General features: G+C 38.3%; 1 protein-coding gene across 1 annotated transcript in view; it reads right to left on the reverse strand.

Moving 5' to 3' along the window:
• The window catches only part of Epm2a (EPM2A glucan phosphatase, laforin), a 116,996-nt gene that overhangs the window by 42,686 nt on the left and 51,018 nt on the right, over positions 1–23,292 (reverse strand). The window contains exon 3 of the mRNA XM_036169382.1: positions 17,788–17,962. Within this exon, the coding sequence (XP_036025275.1) occupies positions 17,788–17,962 (175 nt within the window). The remainder of the gene's footprint in view (positions 1–17,787; positions 17,963–23,292) is intronic.

Raw genomic sequence — 23,292 nt, forward strand, 5'->3', positions numbered from 1 at the left:
GAAAAACAAGGTTCACTGAAACTGAAAAACAGTACCTGGGCTTATTATCCTATGGCTTTCATGCACATGTGCACACCTGTGTATGTATACCTCCACATACATGAACTCTCACATAAGTGTATACACACACAAAACAGCTGAAGATGTTTGAAGACAATTCAAACTCTCTATATCTAACCAAACTACATAAACAAAATATAAAAGCATATTAAATATGTAGAAAAGGTTCAAAATTCATCATGAATTCTTTGAAGACACTGCTTAGTAAGTCTAGCTAACCTATAACAAATTTAAGATGGTGCACACTCGTGTGAGCATGCATGTGTATGTACATGTGCATGTTGCTGTGTATGTTGCTATGTGTCATGGGGGGGGGGGCTGAAATGCATGGAGGCCTCAAGCATCTTCTTAATCATTCTACACCATCTCTTTTGAGATAAGGTCTCTCACTGAACCTGGGAACCATTGATCCAGCTAGGCTGGTTAGCCAGGGAGCTTCGGAGATCTGTCTATCCCCCAACTACTGCACTGCCATTACAAACATTACTTGGTGCTGGAGATGCACTCAAGTCTTCTTGCTTGCACAGCAAGTATTTTATCTACCCAAGCCACATTCGTAGCCCAGCCAATAGGGTTTAAAAACAAAAGGGACCTGAGATAAATAATATCATTATCATCTGAAAGACTCACTAATAGCAAGCAATTAATTTAAATCAATAATCAAGTTTAAACAACTGATTAAAATGCCAAAACAATGTGTCATCAAAATAAAATTCTATGCCGTTTGAAAATAAAACTGGATGATTAGAAGGAACAGAGAAAACACCACCAAATAAGAACAAAGGAGTGAGATCACGGTCAAGGGGAGGAGTTGTTTGTGCAATCTACAGTCTTTGAAGCAAGAGCATGCTGACATTGAAAAGATAACCTTTAGTAGAATAAGAAAGATTATACAGACCCATTCTATGTGCCTTCCAATCTTTCAGAAAGAGAATAATTTATAAAACAGAGGAAAACTTAGAAAGTCTTACAATAAAAAAATTGAAGGTTAAATCATACAGTTAAACTGGGTATTTTACAGCACTGAGTATCAATAGGGTGTATATACCCTCCCAAACTTTATTAATAAACATAAAATCACTAGACGATAATAAAGTGAAGCCTTTGAATATAAAATGCATACTAAAAAGAACGTAATTTGGAAATGTCCCCCAAAATGGCTAGGAAGATGTTATCTTTTTATTACTTGTTTGCTACTAAATTACTGCTTATAAAAATAAATTAACTTGAGGTGGAGAGTTGGCTCAGCAGTTAAGAGCATGTACTGTTCTTGGAGAGGATGTGAGTTCAGTTCCTAGCTCACTACTGCCTTTGAAAGGCAGTCCAATAGGGCATCAATGCCTCTGACCTCCAAAGGCACCTGCACTTGTTCACACAAAAATACATACACAAGGGCATAATCAAAAATAAATATTTAAAAAATAAATTAAGACTTAGGATGTTTGCTTGTAAAAGATATACCTCTATACTGCTCAAAATCCCCCTGCCTCACCAAAATGGGCTCGGAACAAACTGCTAAGGTTTAAAACTTAACATGCAAAGCTGAATTCAACCAAAAAAAAATTATAAAAGAGTTTACTTTACATGAAATTTAAAACTCTTGACCATTCCATAACATTCAGCTTTCTGTCTAGGAAGCTAAGTTTCTATTTGTTGGAAGCATATGTGTATTTTGTTGTTGACCCATTTAAATATTTTACAGAGACAAGGAAAGGACTTCCATATTTAATTCTGTAAGATAAAATAACTTTTGTGCTTGTTTTTTAATATCTGTTATGGCAATTAATCATGTCAATAAAACAAAGCCTTTAAAGATAAAATGCAATCTAAAAAGAAGTAATTTGAAAACCTGCAAAATAAATGGATAGGAAAGTGTTACAATTTTTTTTTTTAAGTTTTTCGAGACAGGGTTTCTCTGTGTAGCTTTGCACCTTTACTTGATCTTGCTTGGTAGCCCAGGCTAGCCTTGAACTCACAGAGATCCACCTGGCTCTGCCTCCCGAGTGCTGCGATTAAAGGCATGCGCCACCACCACCTGGCGAAAGTGTTAGAATTTTATCACTTTTAATCTGGGCACCAACTTCAAAAACTTTACTGTTATCATTCCCTAGCAATGGTACACTATAGCTAACAAACTTACCCAAATCCTACTGATAAAGTAAAGCAGAAATTCAAACCAGGCAACCTAACTCGGAGTTGGGATTTTTAATAACCACATTAGAAATGAATTAGAAAATGAAATGAAAACACTCCACTCTGAGCATAGGTACACCTATGTTCAGGATTCCTATAAGCTGATCAGGTACCAGCTATGGCAGTTAAGCTACTCACTGGTGGCCATGAACTTCCTGTTCATGTGTGAGTCCTCACCAGGATGGGCTCAGAGCATCAGCTGGGCTGGCTGCTAGAAAAGTGAATGCGTCAGGACTCCCCAAGGTCACCCCTATTTTTATGGAATGGGTGTTTGGGTCCTCAAAATTCATGTCTTGAAATCATGAACTCCACAGTGGTAATGTTAAGAAGTCGAGCCTGTGGGACATGAGTAAGTCATACAGGCAGAGCCTGTATGGGATTAGTGCCTTTACGAATGGGGAACAAAATAATAAGGCTCCCCTGATGTTTCCATGGCCAGAAGGTGCTATGTATGAACCAGAAACTGGGTCCGGACCAGACACTGAATCCCTTTGTTCCTTGATCTCAGACTTCTCAGTCTCCAGAATGAAGAAACAAATCTCTGTTCTTCATAACCTAGACATTTAACAGGACTTCATGAGATCATCCTGGAATGAGTCAACATCCAGTTTCCGTAACTTTCTAGATCATACAAGGGCCTTTGTACTCACAGCTGAGTTCACTGAGCAGGATGGAAAGGTACAAACCAAGTTATCACAAAGGGGCGGGGGGCACACAGAGAGGCTTGGAGGAAACAGGTACAAACATCCAAGAATCCCCTCCACAATGAAATGCCAAGGACACGCTTAACTCCCCCAGCAAAGAGCTGGGGCACCACATGAGAAGTGGTGTGTACCAAAGAGCCTCAAGGAGGCTCTCTGCCTACAGTTTCTACTAGATCCTGAAAGGTGGTCACCCTCTGCCTAGTACAAAACCAATTTCCCAAGGTGGGAACCGGGTGTCAAAAGTATACACATTCTGGCTGGGAAGACAGCACAGTGATTATAAAGCAATTGCCATATAAACATGAGGACCTAAGTTCAGATCCCAAGAATCTACATAAATGCCACTAACCGGGCATAGAACAGCAATGACACCAACCTCAGGCCTCCACATGCATGTACACATATATGCATACACAATCATGCACAATCACACAAATCACACACACACACACACACACACACACATACACACACACACAAAGAAAACAAATAAGCATCAACACTTTTTTTTGCATAATGAGCTATGTTTGAGTAGGAAAGTTTTGGGTTTTACTTTGTTATATACTGCCAACGGAAAGAACCCTCTCCAGCCACATTTTGGAGTCCAGAAAAGGGCCATGCTTGCTTTCAGGCTTCTCTAAAAGCAGTTAGTCTCTGGACTGCTTAAGTTTTATCTACACAGTGAGTCAGAAGCACTCAACTGCCCGCTTTCTCATTTGCCTTTATGACTAGAGACTGATGAACTCTGGAAAAGTTCACAATGATAGGTCGAATATTCTTGTAATAAATTTATTACTCTCCACTCCAAACTGCCAACAGCAGCCCCTGAAAAACATTTTGTTTTAATTACATTGATTTACTTATTTATGTGGCTATGTATATGCACATGTGTGGGTACAGGCATGCCAATAAATGCCTATGGTGGTCAGTGGACAACTTGATGACATTCTCTCCTTCTACCACATGGGTCCTGGGGATAGAACTCATGTCTTCAGGCTTGGCAGCAAGCACCGTTATCCACTGAGCCATCTAGGCTACTAAAATTAGTATTGATAGTAACTGGTTCTTTCTGGAACCTCCCTTCTTGTTGCCGTCAATGTAGGGACAGATTCTAGCAGCCCAGAAGATTCAAAGGGGCGAAGTCATTGCACCTGCTAGATGGCTACTCTCCAGCTCCATGGCAATTTGTCATCTCTCCAACTTCACCCTCTGCTACACCACACCTCTGCTACTAATGACTTAAAAGCTCTGAATACATTCCAAGATGGCAAAAGACAGTGAGTCACTAGACTTCACCAATTTCACCGCTCAATCTAGACAGAGGTGCCAGAGTCAGGAGCCCAACACATTGATAGCATTGACTAGTGATGAAGCTGAATTCAGACATGAACTGTGCGCGGAAACAGTAGAAAGCCTTTTCATGGGAAAGTGGAAATGAATCACTGATTACCTCTCACACCGTGTAAGCTGAGTGCAGGCAGCGAGTCTAGGAAAGCAAATGAGAACGAGATGAAGCCTCCACCCTCACTACCAAGACAGGTGTCGCAGGGCTGGCCACATCAGACAGGGGGCCTGGTCAAGATGATGTCATGATGTTGAATCCTGACCAACAGGTGACGTGCTGTGGTCATGTTTGTAATGCTATTAACAATGTCCCAAGCCAGTAACTCTTATGTCCTTACTACTAGAACTCATGTACTATATTTGAAGTCTCAAAAAAAAAAAATCTCTAATTCACAAGATCTTCAAAGATCCCTAGATGGCACTGCCATGGGGACTTTTCCCAGTCTTGTGAATAAAAGTGGGCATAACTGGATATTGAAGTATTTAAGGTAAACTATACATATGGCTCTTACACTTGAGAGCTTACTGTTTAGATAAGCCAGATTTATTTTTTCTAAATCCACTAGTAAAGAAGTGATTCATTTTAGAGAATTTCAGTAAGCTCAGAATTGACTAGATAGTTTGAAAAAGACAACAAACAAACCACTATACTGGTCATTTTCCTTTGGGGGAGGCTGTTCCTTCTGATCCTTTTTCCAGGATTTATTCTCACTCACCCTCAAGAACTTATTTAGCTTCTCTTCTTAGGCTTGCTTGCTTCCACTGATCTTCTCTGTCTCCCCTTTCCAAGTCTAGCCTCTCTTAATGATTCTATCCCTAATAATGGATCCGACTTCAGTGTCTGTGGCATTTCTGTAGCACCCTGTTCAGTCAATTGGGGTCTGAGGCTGTCACAGGGCAGATCTGCGCTAGAACTTAAGGAAGACAGTGCAGTCTTTTGTTTAAAATTTTCAAGTTCATTTTCAGGGCCAACTCCATGCTTTAATCAGAACACCGTCACTTTGATCTTAAAATGGTAGAAGATTTACAGCCTTCAAGCCCAGGGTCTACAGTAGTCAGATATAGCAGGTACTCATGTAATACATCTCTTTGGATTGACCTTCAACCTTGTTAAGGATGATAAAACTAATTCCCGTCAGCTTTGCACATAGACCCAAGAGGGTCTGCAATAAAAATTCATTCCCTGGATTTGTCAATGTATACTAACTTAACTACTTGTACAGTGTTTATATTTCCTATATTACCCACCTCCACCAGAAAATCCATTTGGATTAGCAAAAAGCCAGACTAAGACAAATATCTTATATTTCTTAAATATATTAAAGAAATTATTTTGATGAATGAGACAAAATACTTCAAACCAAAGTTGGGTAGTAAATTCTGTCTGCATCTGCCCAAGCATACAGATGCATTTTTACCTTCTCTTTACTTTGCATTTTAATTATAGATATGTTCCATTGCATATCTGACCTGTTCTGCACTCTAGAGCATTTTTTAAATTTATGGTCTTCTTATTCTTAATGAGGATATGTGGTCACCATTTATAACACAATAGATGGCTTTTGCTCCTAAGCTTATTTCTCCTCATTGCCATGACTCTCCGCACCATTTCCAGTCAGAGGGTCGGTTGATTTCACTCATTTCTTAAAAACAAAAGCCCTGACAGATGCCCTTCTTATTCTTTTCATTTAAGATATAAACAAAAAGCCTTATTTTGGTCTTATTCCATAATAGTGTAGCTCATTGAATTTCAGATGAACGTTGTGCTCTTTTCATTAAAATTCAATTCATAATTAAGCAATAAAAAAATCTACTCTAGGATGACACACTCCCTATTGAGCTATTTTGCAAGCTAAATACATAGAAAATTATATTTTGCCTTTGTTGTTCAAGTAATGGAAAATGGCAACAGCATTCTAATTTAAAATATTAAATTAGTTTTATGTGTAATTGAATTAATGTCAATTGAGTTTTTAACATTTATTTCATCTATACAAATTTATGGGGTACAGTGTGATAATTTCATGCTACCCACTTACAGCATAATGAGGAAAGTTAGTTAATATTTCCATCTTTTTATATTTTTAAAATCTGTTAACACATAAAAATACCCCTTTATGGAGCACAGTGTGATATTTCAATACATATATACACTATACACTAATAAGTCAGAGTAATTAACATCTCTATCTCCTGCTTTGTGTGTGGAGCCTTTGAATGTCTCCTCGTCATTTATTAGAATGGACTGAACCATTGGAACTTATTCCTTATAGCAGTGTTTAGTTTGGACCTACCCTCCCATACACTTCCCAACCTACAGTAATCTCTTTTATGCGGTCCAGTTGCTCCTTTTTAAACATCTTACTATAAGAGGAAATACACTGAATTTATCGTTCTGCACCTGACTTATTTCACTTAATATTATGTCCTATGATATGGTGCCATCTGTTTGGCTGCAAATGATAGGATACTGTTCTTTTGTGGCTAAATAATATTTGACTGTGAGAAAATGTGCTTCAAGTAAGATGTAAACGTACCACCTGAGCATCAGTACACCCTAAGTGATCCTCTCCATAGAAACACAATGGCAGTTGTTGATCTTGCCAATGGACTGGAGATAATGTTTTAGATTTCTGAATTGGTAATCTTTCTCTTGATGGGACAAATGTAACACGTGGAAGGGCTTGTTTGGGCGCACACTTCGAGGGTATGAGTGCAGTCACTCATGATGGCAAAGGTACAGTAGCGGGACCATGAAGAAACTGTTCATGTTTTACCCATAGTCAGGAAACAGAGAAAGATGAATGTGTATGCTCTGCTTGATTTCTATTTTTACAGTCTGAAACCCCATCCCATGTTATGGGCTCACCTACATTTAGGATGGGTCATTCAAACACAGTTAAACCAAACTTGAAACTACACACACTTCTTAAAGGCTTCTTTCTATGTTATTCTAGAACCTGTCAGTTTGGCAGTTAAAATTAACCATCACAGGTTCCACTTTCTACTATGTTTAGAAATACTTCTCAGCCAGGCAGTGGTGGCGCATGCCTGTAATCCTTGCACTTGGGAGGCAGAAGCAAGTGGATCTCTGTGAGTTCGAGGCCAGCCTGGTCTACAAGGTGAGTTCCAGGACAGGCTCCAAAGCTACAGAGAAACCCTGTCTCGAGAACAAAAAGAAAAAAAAAGAAAAAGAAATACTTCTCAAATAAACTAATATTGGTAATTTCTTAGAAGCTGTTACTATATCATTTATATGTAATATACATTATAAAAACTATAATATATGACATATACAATAAAAACTATTAACCCTTCTAAGACTTACATTATATGGATGAATAGTATCAAAAATATTTATCCAAGCAATCTTTTCACATACAACAAGGTAGATTTTGTAAGACATAGAAAAGATGGAGTGAAATGGAAGAATTCACATAAACTGTTGTATAAACCATATACAATATATATGTTCATGTCATATGAAGCAAAGTCCGATTCTCAGCAACATATTAAATTTTACTTTTTAACAATAAAAGTCTAAAACATAATTTTGATAGCATTATATTTACCTAGAAGCCTTTCCCTATTCTTCAATATTATAATTACTAAAAATACTCTGTTAGGATGAGAAAACAAGAATGTGAGGTAAATTAAACTTTTATGAAGTTCCTTACTTCATAAAATTTTAATTACCATGATATCTCCACTTTTTTAAAAAATTGCTCCTGGCTATTAAATATTAAATACATTTTTGAAAGCAAAGTTACATTGCAAATGTAGTAAGATTTAAACAGGACTCCAAGTCCTTGACGCCATTTGGGCCACTTAAAAAAAAAAATAAGCTGAAAAAATTTCACGGAGACATAAGAAGTAACTTAGCTGCATTAATATTTTCATAGAAATGTATATTTCATGTGCCTCCACCATGAGACCATTAGCTTATGAGACAGAACAGGTACCACTCATACCTAACCTTCTGGGGAAAAGAACTCACAAAAACTATCCAAACACTGAAAGAATGAAATGAACATGGTCCCAAGTCACCTAACAACACAACACGACCGGAAAGTACAAAGTATTTCAAAGATGTGTTCAGATATGAAGGTCAATCCGTCCTGCCTTACTAAAAAAGAATCAAGAAGACAGTATGAGAATGAGGGTGTGTCTCAGCTCCATTTCTGCTGCTGTGATGACAGCCCAAACAAAAGCAACTCAGTGGAAGGAAGGATGTATTTGGCTTATACTTTCCAGTCACAGTCCATCACTGAGGAATTCAAGCAGGGGCTTGAAGCAGAAACCATGGAGGAACATTGTTCACTGGCTAGCTTGCAAGCTCATCTTTAGCCCAGGGACACCTGCCCAAGGCAGAGGACTGTCCACAGTAAAATGGGCCTGCCTACTTCAATCACCCATCAAGATAATCCCCCACAGGCCATCTAGGTAGACCCTTAACTGCGACTCTCTTCTCAGACGACTCTCGGGACTACAGTCTAGACTCTGTCAAGTTGACAATTAAAGCTGACTAGAAGGTGCGGTGGCACACACCTTTAATCCCAGCACTCAGGAGACAGAGCCAAGCGGATCTCTGTGAGTTCGAACTCAGCCTGGTCTACAGAGCAAGATCCAAGACAGGCACCAAAACTACACAGAGAAACCCTGTCTTGAAAAAAACCAAAAACCAAAAACCAAAAACTTATTTGGTTTGGGGATTTAGCTCAGTGGTAGAGCGCTTGCCTAGCAAGCGCAAGGCCCTGGGTTCCATCCTCAGCTCCTGCCAAAAAAAAAAAAAAAAGCTGACTAGAACATGCTAGAAAAGAGAAGTCAGGAAAAGAACAGAGGAGGACAAGAGAGGAGAGATGGCAAAGCTGTGGAAGGAAAGAAAACAAAGATGAGTAAGGCAGGGAGACTTAGGGGGAAATACAGAAAATGGTAGAAAATTGGAAATGAAAGGGGGATATAGAATAGACACAAATGTGGCAGACAACAGTGCCGCCTTCCTATGTAAAGTTTCACAAATACAGATCCTGATCCGGCAGTCCACTAGCTGTTCAAACTTCTCACTACTCACTGCTGAAATGTGAACTAACTGGTAAATCATGGTTCACAGTCCGGAGGGTGCTTCTCTTCCTTTATTTTTTTTTCAAGTCATATAGCAGTAAAGGACCCCAAAATATCCCTCAGTTACCTATTCGCTTAGGTGAGGGGAGGTTCTACCCCTTAGCTCTATTCTGAGAGTATCTGCTTGCCTGATATAAGGGATTATTTATATAGAGCGAGAAGTACCTTTGCTGCCGTCTAAATATGACAATACTGTTAAACTAGAGCATTTATGATTCCTAATGCAATATACGTGTGATATATAATCAAAATTATGCTTTAAAATATTCCCTCTTTTTTAAAAATGGGGAATAATAAATAACAGATAAACTCACAAAGGAGCATTTTGAAAGCAGATGTTCTGATGTCCAGGTGTACTACTACACTCCATTGTACAATTTTCAATTTTCTAATACCACTGTATCCCACCATTTAATCCTTCATAATTAATTAATAGCATTTGATTTGATTTCATCCAATTAGCAGATGGATCTAGAAGCCGCACCAACTGTAAACAACCGCTGTTCTGACTGAGGACCACGGAGGAATGTACGTGAACCCTGCTCTCTACCAGAGTGCTTCTCTCATACCCGCAGCATCCTGCCTTGTTTTCTTAAAAAGTGAATTACTGTAAACAGAATCTCTCTGTCAATTATTTGTGTCTATACTTGTGATCAGATGAGTCACTCTTAGAGGGATGTTACGGGACATAGCATGATATGAAAGTGGAAGCGCCACCTCCTGAGAATAAAAGGATGAAGAGGCAGAAAGAGGCAGATCTAGGAGGGGTCTCTTCACTGCTCAGCAGCTGAGCTAAGGGCATGAAGGAAGAAATGCATGCATGTCTGCTGTCTTTTATTATCTTCTCCATTAATGTGATAATCTTTCCATTCTGTTCACCCAGAGAAGACCGTAATCAAGGAACCAGTTATTTTAAACCAATTTAAATGATTGCTTACAATAACTGACAACGTGATTTAAACACACCAAGCCTCTAAAAACAAGATCAAAACATTCTTTGACTTGTTCTTTACTAACATAAGCACATCGCCTGGCTTTCTAAAGTGAATCTGCCATAAAAGCAGGACACATTTTAACTCCATCCTACCTCACCACACTGTGATGGCATGGTACTTAGATTTCTCTATGATCTATCTGGAGTTACACAAAGGCTATCTCAGCTTGTCAAAAATACTCACTCTGCCTTCTGCATTCATTTAATCTGGGAGGATCACTTTTCTATGGTTGTCATAGACACTGTGATATTGGAATTGGGAGAACCCTGTAAAACTGAAAATTCCTGAGTCATTCATTTACATTCCATGAGTCACTTGGCATAGATACCGCATTCTCACCTACAATTCTCTTTTTACTGTCTTCTCTTCTTACTAGAACTGTGCTTCATATTTCACCGAGAAAGTAGACAGCAATCGAAACGTGAACTTCTACCTGCTGTCACTACTACAGCAACCTACCGCATCCAAGCCCAATCTCTCTGCTTCCTCCTCCCATGATCATGGAGGAACCCTCTGTTCTCCGGGAGTCTATTCTCTGTCGCTGCGGAAGAAGTTCTGCATCCGTTTCTTGCCCCCTTTCTCCGGTTAATCACTTTTCTCCCATCCTATGGGATCCTGTTCATTAGCGTGAAGTTATTCTACAAGAGCTATCATTTTAGGCCAGTTTCTCTTACTGAATATACCCTCATCTCACTGTCCATGCTTTTGTGGTAAAGTCCACAGGTGACAGTCACACTACCTCACTTCACCCATGCCTTGTGAACCTCATTTCCTTTCTTCTTCATTACAAAAGAACCCTCCACTTGCAATCATTCTTATAGCCTTGACCTTAGGTCTGATGCTCACACACTCTCATTCAATCTCCTTTCATTTGCCACTGATAGAGACATTTGAAGACAATACAAAATCATAATTTAAATGCCAATGCTGTGGATAATGTATAAGACAGCACAGAATCCAGCTGCTTCTTTTATAACTGCACTGGCGCCACGACAGCTTTGTCAGCAAAAAATGACATCTTCACACACGTGAGTAGATGGGTGACTCCAGTGTCGGGCCTTTCATCATTAATGTGTATCCTTTCACATGATACTGTCAATAAATCATCCCAGCATAAGTACATTCGTAGTACAAGACATTTTATTTAAATGTTTTACATAAAATTTACTTTCGAATCTGGGAAAGAATGCCTGTGAATAACTGGCCATAAGAAACATGAACAGCACCCTATGTAAATAGGAAAAAGAGACCTTCAAAGGAATCGCACACATGTAGTTAAAACTCAGTAGAAAGCCTTCCCTAGTCAGAAGAAACATGCTGTTTCCCCTTCCTTCAACTATGAACAATTGTAATCTCATCTTAAGATTTAAAGAATCTCAAATCATTTGACCAGATATAAATACCAGTTGATACTGGTTGGCCTCCTTTGACCAGTAATATTTTGCTTTTGAATTACAGAATAAGGGCAATGCATTCTGTTTGCAATACCTAAAGAGTTTTGTGGACTGCCTCTATCTATTGCAAAAGAAAAAATACTACCAAAGTTTGCTTATAAACATGAGTAATATAAAAAATATTATATAATGTAGGAAGCATTTGCATACTCACTAAAGACAACTCTGTGCTGGCTATAAGATGTGTACTTGTAAACATGGCTTCTATAAACTTGAACTGAGTATGTGCCTAGGGCCACACAAGTGAAGAAAAGTATCATTTGGAGATGGAGCATTTGGTTCCTGGATCTGAAACCAAAAAAGCTAACATGACATAGTCATTTTAGATGAATAAAACATGTTGACAAAATGTCACCTCGGCCTTCTCTCTTATGTCCGTTCCCAGCACTGCCTTTACAGTCATCGAGATCCACATCTTGCTTTGCAAATTGGAAAGCTAATGCTTGCAGAGCCATTACAAGGATTGTCCCAAGGTTATCCAGGAGAAAATAAAAACCTGAGAGTAGAATGTAAGTTGATCCTTACTTTCTCCATAGTAATTAATTACAGAGTAATTAATCTCATCATTTAAAAACATGCTAAATAAAACAATATTTTAAAGTATACAAAGCCACTGTGCTGTGTTGTTTAAAATAACTGTTTTAAAAATAACTATGCATTTTTTCTTTTATAAAGCAAATAAATTCCTGTAAAGTATAAGCAGGCTTTTACAATACATTTTCTAAATTGTAACATGTCAAGAGCCTAAAGTGTTATGTTCATTAAGTCTAATTTATGTCTCTTGAAGTGTGTTCAATTGGCAATAAACCTTTTCAAGAAACAGAAATTATAGCCCTTTACCACTAATGTTTCATTAAATTAGTTGTCTGTGTCTTTAATGCAAATCTGTTCTTTTCCACAAAAAAAAAAAGTTCTATTGAAGAGGGAGGTGCCATTTTCCATGTATAGCTTGAACATGGAAATATAATGTTGATGATTAACAATCTCTGACTCTTAAATGTTGACAGGGGCTAGGATACTCTTTTCTAAGGAAAATGCCTGCCAGCTGCCTTGTTTACCAATGATACTGAAACAGTCCAATGTTATACTTGTTATCCAGGCTAAGTAGTAAATATCCCTCTTTTGTCCTCCAAAGTAACTTGGCAATACAAAATGATTTGGTCATCTGAATTCTGCTATCAGTCCTCTGTTCATCCACACTGGACACTCTCCTTAATTCGACCTATCTTCCCCAGATACCTATTGGGAAAAAAAAAAAAAAAGCCCACCCTCCATATTCCAGCTTATGTTCTTCCTCATGAAGATTTCTTTGAAGTAAAATTTCTACCCCTCACTAAACTGCATGTAAAACCTCATTGCAACAATAATCTCTCTGCATTATAGATTCATATGTGACTGTCTTCTTCTTTTAGTATATTATGAGTCCATTGAGAACAGAGGCCTCTGATGGCCTAGCATTCAACATGGGCTATGTTGTAGCTCTTACTGAATGAACAAACTTTCCGTACACCCTATGACATATCATTTATTGGTTATGTATTTTTATTCTTGGAAGACTAATCATGTAATAGATCCTGACAACTCATTTCAATACAATGTACCCCTAATCATAAAAGAATTCCAGGCATAATTCTCTTCCCATATTCAAACTAAATAATCGGTGTTTGTATCCTCTTAAAAAAGTCTTAATGTCGGGGCTGGAGTGACTCAGAGGTTAAGAGCACTGCTTCCTCTTCCAAAGGTCCTGAGTTCAATTCCCAGCAACCACATGGTGACTCACAACCATCTGTAATAAGATCTGGCTCCCTCTTCCTGCCTGCAAGGATACATGCAGACAGAACACTGAAAAATAATAAATAAATAAATCAAAAAAAGTTTTAATGTCTATATTATTACATATGCTCAACCATATACCTATCATGAGTAGATCTACTTCAAAACCTAAGATAAACTTACACATTATACTCAGATGAATGTGACAAACATATCAATTGGGTGTTTTCAAATTAATAAGGAACTATATACATAGCTTTTCATTTAAAACTAAATACACATTTTATCTTGTCTAGTTTAAAATGAAGGTATATTGTAGTTGGAATATCCAATATGAATTAACCTAAAATATATGCATAGATGTGAAAGTATTCCTCCTTTATTCAAAACTGTTACCTCTTTGGGGAAGTTCCAGTAGTTTCCAAATGCTGTATGCACAAGAACCACATGGAGATGATGCAAATGAAGGTCCTCAGGACTCGGAGGAATATATGCATATACACACAATGTACATGAAAAAAAATGTGGCTAGTTAAATACATATTTGCTTGCTTTCACATTGTTAATTAATCTGTGTGTGTGCATGCACACACACACACATGCACATTGCACACATAATACCCTTTGCATCCCATGTGGAAAGGTCAGAAGTTGCAGGATCCAGTTCTTTCCTTCTACATGTGGGTTCTGAGAATTAAACACACATTGTCAGCCTTAGCAGCAGATGTCTGTACCCAATGAGCTATCTCACAAGCCCCACATTTCAAACAAAAACAAAAAAAGTCACACCCAACAGCCCACTTAGTTTGGTTATGACACTTAACAATCAAAAACATCAGATGAGAATACAAACTATAGATGCATTTTTATGTGTTATGATATGTAACAGTAGATTAAGTTACCTAAGAATTCTGTAAGACAGAATTTGAGTGTAAAACCAAGTTGCTGAGCTGGAGAGATGGCTCAGAGGTTAAAAGCACAGGCTGCTCTTCCAAAGGACCTGAGTTCAAATCCCAGTACCCACATGGTGACTCATCAACCATCTGTAATGAGATCTGGCACCCTCTTCTGTGTACATAATAAATAAATAAATCTTTAAAAAAAAAACAAAAAAAAAAAAAAAAAAAAAAAAAGTTGCTTTAAGGAAAACAAATTTGACCTTCTCTACTCAATTGAGTCCATGACCCATCATTCCTTCCCACTTCATATTCAGCTTTGTTAGTGTATGTGGAGCTGAATAACCTGCAGTGATCTCAAAGAGCAAAGACTCACAAAGAAACACAGTTGGGTGGAGAGAAACAGAACATACTTGTGTTGGGCATTCAACCAACACTCTCAGATACAGAAGCCAATAACTGTAGAAGAAGATCATGCCAACTACATGTGATAACCAACCCAGTTTTTCATGCAATATGAGCAAATAAAAATCATTGGCCATTTTAGAACTATAGAAGAGAAATAAAAAACAATTAATTGGGGGGGAAGGAAACGATATCATCTTAGTAGAACTTTTGAGTAATTATAAGTATTGTAAGAAAGATCCATGAATATATTCATACATAAACTAGAACAAACCAAAATCAAAGTAAGATTAAAATTCCCAAAATTACAAAAAAAGTATTCTATAGTTTATTTTGGAAAAAAAAATAGTGAAAAAGTCTCCAAAATATAAATGTAAAACAATAAAACCAAAGGTGAAGAATATAGAATTCAAGAATGGAATGTGTGGGCTGGAGAGATGGCTCAGAAGTTAAGAGCACTGACTGCTCTTTCAGAGGTCCTGAGTTCAATTCCCAGCAACCACGTGGTGGCTCACAACCATCTGTAATGAGATCTGCTGCCCTCTTCTGGCCTACAGGCATATATACTGTATACATTATAATAAATGAATAAATCTTTTTTAAAAATTAAAAAAAAAAAAAGAAGAAGAATGAATGTGAATCCAACACTCATCTAAGAAGAATCTTTAGGGATAACCATTAAGGGCAGTGAGACTGGGAAGGTAATCATGTCATAGAAGACTCTGGAGCCTAGGACATGGCTCTTTGGAGGGTCTAGGGAGTTTTGTTCAGGACAAATGAGAGACAAACCCCAAGCATATCCTCAGAAAGATTAGAACAGCTCAGTAGGGCTGCTACTCACCCTTGCTGTGATACCTGCTTTCCCTGACATCTAAACTGTATGGACAAAATTGTTCATATTTTCAGTTCACCTCTGTTTTTCCTTTAGTTCACACATTTGCGCCATTATCTCACTAGATTTATCACTTTTAATGTCATCACCATAGTGAAAACTCACAGGTGCATCTCGCCATTTCAAATCCCACCCCCCACCCCATGTCTCCATGAACCAGACTGCTATCTGTTCTGCCATTTAAAGAGCATTTCAAAGATGCTTATGTTCATGGTTCATGGGTAACCCCTGTTCTTCTCACACCATGCATTTAATCCAGCAAGACCAACATCAAACATGAATTTGGAAGGAAGTATGTTTAAAAAGAATAGCAATGTTCTCATATCTTGAAGAATTTCAGTCTTTGCCTATTTCCTTCCTGTCAAGAGATCTCATCCAAAGTAATACATTTATGAAGGACACACTGAAAGGAGCTAGAGAAATGAATCAGTGGTTAAGGACACTGGCTGTTCTTTCAGTTGACCCAAGTTTTATTTCCAGCACGCACATGGCAGCTCACAACTGTCTGTAACCCCAGTCCAGGAGATTCAATTCTCTTTTCTAGCTTGCTCAGGCACTGGGCATACATGTAGTACACACACATATATAAAAGCTAAACACCCATGCACATAAAGTATAACTTGAAAAAAAATTTTCAAGAATACACTGATGCCTCTTGCCTATTGGCATAAGCACTGCATGTTCAACAGTAAATAATATATAATATTTGAAGATTGGTTTTACATTTTAAGCAATTAAAATATGAAAGATATATTTACTATATTTCATATAATTTCTATATATCTTAAAATGTAAATTTAATGACAATGATCACCGGGGGCAGATTTGGAAAAAACAAAGGCACAAAACATAATATGCTCTTATGAAGTAGGAAATGAGAAGACATGGCCAAGAACTGATAGGTCATAGAATTACAATTTTTATGAAGGTGAGAAACAGAATGTTACAAAGTCGTGTGATAGAGATTAGAGTAGGGAACAGAAAAAAATGAAAGTTAAAATTCACACTTGTAATAGAGGAAAATAAACAATTAACAACTAAAGGATGGGCATGGTATTTAAAATTCCACAGAAACTCGCCATGGAGTGGTTTAACATAATCACTTCTGATGAGTGACAATGAAGGGAAATGTAATGAGTCTTTCATTTATCATCCTCTCTGATGGCTGCATTTTGTTAAGGGTATGTGTTGCTATTACAATATTTAAATAAACAAACACATAAAATAGTAATGAATGATAAGCAAATGACAATCTGTCTTATTTTTCACACTAATACTTGAGAAAATTTAAAGAGGGATACTGTTGGTGCCCACTAGGTTTCCTAGTGACTGTACCCAGAAGGACAGCAAAAGGGGGTTGATTGGACCACGGGCCTGGGTACCAGGTATTTGTAAGGGTCTAACTAGCAAGGGGGTGGTCTTTTGCTCTACCCCTTAGCATTGCTATTAATAGACCTTTGGAATAAAGTTCTGGGCCTTTGGATAAGGATCCAGGCCCTCCCGAGTCTATTCTGTGTTTTCTCTCTGTTTTCTTTCCCTCTTTATTTCTAACTAAATCTCTTGTCCCTCATTCCTCAAGAGTTCCTGGGGTAAATAAGTGTGGGGGCTGGTCCACTACAGGAGACCACAAACATCTGTCTCCCTCCTGTATAACGTAATATAAAGGACACAAAGTGACCAGGGATATAGTAGAGCAATTTTTATAGTCAACCTATTGAATCAGCAGATTGGTTAACTACTATTCTGTCTAAATATGCAGATAGCTGCATATACATGAAATAAAGAATTCTATAAAAATCTTTCACACAGAGAACCAAAAGGGCTCATGTACTGACACACTGTTATTTATCTGCTCAAAGCACTACAGTTTTGAACTCAGTAAATATTTCCATTGTCCTAACAATACTTCTCGTCCTACTTTGAAGCTTATAAACATGGTGCTATTTTTACCTTGAATAATGCATGGCTTGGTGGCCTGCAATATTAAAATAGAAGTCTGTTGTGTGCTTCATTTCATTGGTGTGCCCAGTGGCCTCAATCCAGTGTCCTACTGGGAGACAATAAACACCATCCACTAAATTGTTTTCATTATATGTACAGCAACGGTCATGGTGAGGTCCATTTCCTAGAACAAGAAATAACAAACAGCAATTAAGTCAGTGTTTTGCTTAGACAACCTTGAAATGACTGGGATAAAATACTTAAGATGAAAATAAATACAAAGTTACTTAATTACAAAACAAAACAGACTAGAGTCAAAGCAAAGTGGGCATTTGGAAAGTTACTTATGAAAATCTTAGTGTCTATGTTCCCTCTTAAGTACATGGGTTTTAATAAAAAGCTGCTTATTAGCTCTTTCAGAACTCCAAGGACCCTCTCAGTACCCTACAACAAGCTATGACTCATTTTACAATCCAGTAACTATTTCAAACGGTTTAAGTAGTCATTAATATGCCTGGATTCCTTGTTATCATTATGGTATGCAAATGTACTATTCAGGTCAGAAATAAAGTATCTTAGTGCCAATGCCAACAGTAAATACATAAACATGAATACATGAATAAACAGTAAAATAAATGATCACAGCCAATTTAACTGCAGGTAAAACCTGGATTAGTGTTACTTATAGATAAGGAAACTAAGTCTCACAGAGTTTAATTGGCTTACCTAAACCCACTGAACTTCTAAGTTCAGTGTGATTATTAAGATGACTCCCACTGGGCCTCTCTTTCAGGCACCTGATGTCCTCCTACTATGCCCTGCCTCCTTCACATGCACAAAAACACACACTCCTCCTTCCCAGTGCAATAGAGCAAAGGAGAAGCAGAAGAGCATGTCTCTAAGAACATCATTTGCCTACTTCGCTGTTTTTTCCAATATGAGCCACACTAGATATTGCTACCTAAATGTCTATGTCCTCCCCCAGAGTCCTGAAGCTCCTCCATTCCTCCTTCTTATAGGAATACAGTAGATCCCATCTATGAACCGAAAAGCAGGTCTTCACTAGATGCTGAATATTGCTTGATCCTGCTTTTCCCCACCCTTATAACTCTGAGAAATATATTCCTGGTGTATTAAATCTCTCTGACTCTGGAATTTATTATAGCAGGGCAAATAAGACATTGGAGCCTTTATTCCTATGTACATTAATATTCATACTATAATTAGAACTTACCTGCTCATCTCATTTCAAATTTTCTCCTTTTTTATCCCATCTATTACATATTATAAATAAAGCAAATGTCTGTGATTTGTAGGAATAAATTGTACTTGTTATGCATACAAACATTTTGACTCAATTGCTACTTTTCAACTGAAATTTGCTTGGCATAAAAATCTAAAAGTACCCCTTAACTAGTAGCTGATTCTCTTGAATACAACTGCCTCCTTTCAGCTAATAGACATGGAATTACTCGCTTAATAAATCATTACTGATCTTCCTAGACAAGACTCCTCTCTTTTCTCTTGGTGGCTAAAAGGCACTACACTATCTGTCCACTGAGTATCTTGATATTTAATAGATGATATCCAAACAGAATAGCAGCTCAACCTCGATGAAAATATCCAACACAGAAGTGTATATAGCAGTACTATTTTAACAGCAAATGATGCAACAATATGTTTTCTCCTTCAATAAACATTTGAGACAGGTAGTGTGCAAAGTCATAGTAAGGATTTGGGTATTTAACTTAAGGGCATTTAAATTTTTTCTGGTCTTATGTAGCCATGTTACAAGCCCACAGTTTCATTCTGAAATAACTGTCTAATAAGAGTGAAGAAATTAATTCCGGAACAATGAAGGTGAGAGAGAGTCCAGGAGCTTGGCCAATAGCTCAGTTAGCAAAGCACCTGCTTTGCCAAGCATGAGGACCTGGGTTTGGTCTGACTGCAGCACATGCTGCAGTATCAAAGCGGGGGGGGAGAGAGACAGGTGGGTCCTTGGGGCCCACTGTACCTGCATGACCTATTTGGTGAACTCCAGGCAAAGAAGAGATCCAATCTCAAAAAGAGGGAGATTGTGCCCGAAGAATGACATCTGAAGTTTTCTGAGTTCTACACACATACGCACACATGTACATTTGCTCCCACAAATATCTGAACACACACTCAGATGTACACACACACACACACACACACACACACACACACACACACACAGAGGCATGCGCACAAAGTAGTGAGTCCATTTATAAAATAACTGCATTAGGCCAGGAATGTGATGAGAGAATATTGTTGGTAGAAACACAAAAGATTGGGTAGATTCAGGAGGAAAAAGCTAGTAGACTTGTGAACAATCAGACATGGACAGAGAAGAGGACAGGGGATCAGGAAAGACCTCTAAACTTTCAGCAAACAACATAATATTTAGAATAGTACCATTTGCTGGGAGGAAAAATCTGGAGGAGATTAGTGTGAGAAAAATGGATTACAAGTGCTACTCAGATAGCCAAACAATAATATCAAATAGAGCTGGAGTTACGAATTTGACACTCTAAGAACCTGGACTAAAAATAGCTAGCAATCCTCCGTGTATAAATGGCATTTAGGCATATAGATGAGTCACTGAGAGGAACTATACATTTTTTCACTCAAATCCTGGAAAAGAAAAAGGTACTTACAGACCCACAGGAAAAAAACTGAAGGGGAAGGATGGTAGAAGATGAAGAACTGTAAATGGACATTTTTCTCATGCCCACCAGGTCCCAAATAACCACTCAGAGGCTTAATATTACTTACACTTGTGTAGTTCATATCAGGCTTGTTACTCGCTAACTCTTACACTTAAATTAACCAATATTTTTATTTATGCTTTGCCGTGTGGCTTATAGCTTGTTACCTCATTTTCTACATATCCTGCTTCCTCAAGCAGCTGGCTCATCTTCTGACCCTGCCCTTCTCCTTCCCATCATCCTTAGTTTGGTCACCCCGCCTATACGTCCTGCACTACTACTGGCCAATCAGCATCTTATTAAACCAATTTGAGTGAAAAGTCTTTCCAGTGTATAAGAGGATTATTCCACAGCAGAAGACCAGCCTGAGTTAAAATGAAATTTAGACTAAAGTAGACAAGGCATGTGTGGTGTTAACAGTGATTATTTCTGGGAAGGGTAACTTAGTGGAGGAAAGTATCCATCCTAAACTATCTAAACTGATTGATTTGTTACAAAGAGCAGGTGTAAATAAATGAATAGCTCATTTTCAGACGTATCCAATATTTTACTAGCTTAATAAAAGATTATAATAGTCATCACTATAATAGACTTATGATGACTTAAATAATACCTCCCAAATATACATAATTATTGAGGAGCTAAAATATAATTTATAATGTTCAATAAAAATGTTAGATATTATCTTCCAAAGAATTTTTCACTGCTAGAATTTATTTCTGAATACTCTTTTTTTTGGGGGGGGGGGGGTGAGACAGGGTTTCTCTGTGTAGCTTTGTGCCTTTCCTGGAACTCGCTTTGTAGACCAAGGTGGCCTCGAACTCACAGAGATCCACCTGGCTCTGCCTCCCGAGTACTGGGATTAAAAGGTGTGCGCCACCAACACCCGGCTCTGAATACTCATTTTTATACACAGATGTTTTAGACAGTTTTTATGGGAGTCTTTTATACCTAGTCATCTATGTTATACAAATTACATTACAGCGATTAAAGTTTGGGTTTGTTTTTTTTTTACAATAAAATCATTACCTTTTAAATTTAGCCAAGGAAATACCAAAAACTAGTAATAAGTTTTATTTGGTGGAATTTCTACATCCAGGACTATGGAGCAGATTTATTTGTTCTTTTTCCAGAACTGGACATTTAATGCACACCAATATAAGAGAACTTAGAGGAGCAAGGAGCAGAATAAGCCACCTGGAGACTCTGGGGCATAAGGGACAGCACACTCTTGGCTTCTGCGAGCCGTTGTTTGCTTGCTTTTCATACCCCAGGCTCGGATCTGAAAAGCCAGTGACCTGCTAACACCAACAGGGAGAGACAAGAGAGAACGCAACACAACTGCAGTTTCTAGCTAGGAAAGGAGAGGGGTGGCTCAGAAAACAGACCTCTTTCTTGTATGTGTGCACATAAGTATGAGAGTGTGTGTGTGTGTGTGTGTGTGTGTGTGTGTGTGTGAGTGTGTGTGTGTTGTTAGTTATTTTGGTGCTCTTACCCTTCGAGAAAACGTCCCGAACACAAGACCACAGAAGTGTTTTATTAAAAGAGGATAGAAGGCATGACAGGCCTGTGTGAAACACACGTGGTTAAGGGGACAAGAAGAATGTCATGCAAGATGGTGCCGGCTTTATAAAGAGTGGGCCACGCATGCGTACAGGAACTCGTGTGGCTACTCCACACATGCCTGTAGATTACATGGCCAAGCGCTTTACGCAACCATGCAAAACCACGGAGTCCTAGTCACGCGACATGTTTTGACCCAGAAATGGCTATTTTGAACCAGAAATAAATAGGCGGTCTGCCAGGCAAGCCCAACCGTGTGGGCATGTTGTGACTTCCTATCATGTGTGCTGTTGTTGTCTGTAAATATATGTATTGTGTTTATGTGTGTTGTATGTTTGTGTGTGTATGTTGTATGTTTTTGTATTTGTATGTGTACATGTGTGTATGTTTGTTTCCATGTGTGGAAATGTGTATGCATGTGTATATGCACTGTATGTTTGTGTATGTGTGTTGTATGTTTGCATGTGTTCATGCATGTGCTGTATATCCATATATGTGTGTTATGTTTATGTACACATGTGTGTATGTGTGTATTATATGTGAGTGTGTTCTTATGTATTATATGTTTGTGCCTATGTTCACATATTTATGACTATGTATGCACATGAGTGTACAGGTGCCTGGGCCTTTGTGGATAAGTAAAAAAAGGTGTCTCACTAAACTGACAGCTTGCCATTTTGGGTAAATTAGCCAGCAAACCTCTAGGAGCCCCCACCACCACCACCTTCCAACTGGTTCCAGCTGTGCTGCAACACCTGGCTTTTAGACAGGTACTGGAGGATGAATTCACACCGTCATGCTTGCCCAGTAAGCGTTTTAACCACTGTACCAAATCTCCACCGCACACAACTGTAATGGTTAGGTTAATCCTGCCTTGTGCCAGTCACACATCACCACCCAGGCATTGACCCCCCATTCACCCACACAAGCAACAGCCACGTGTGACTCCACCATCACCAGGCTGGAAAGAAGCCCCACAGGCCACTCTCTAGGCCAGTACTAAAGGAGGCCAAATAGAGGACTGAGAACTCCAATAATTTTTTCTAGCAGAGTCTGTGGAGAACAGGCAGAATGTAAACATTTACCTTAAGCAGGTGTCTCATCCTTTGCCACTGAGGAAGCCAAGTCAAAAACAAGGTTCTCACAAGATCCAGTATCTCATTAGGTATTACCCCAGATGTTCCATTTCTAAGCATAGGCAACCCACTGCATCCAGAACCAT

The sequence above is a fragment of the Onychomys torridus genome, chromosome 19 (assembly GCF_903995425.1).
Source record: "Onychomys torridus chromosome 19, mOncTor1.1, whole genome shotgun sequence".
Taxonomy (NCBI): domain Eukaryota; kingdom Metazoa; phylum Chordata; class Mammalia; order Rodentia; family Cricetidae; genus Onychomys; species Onychomys torridus.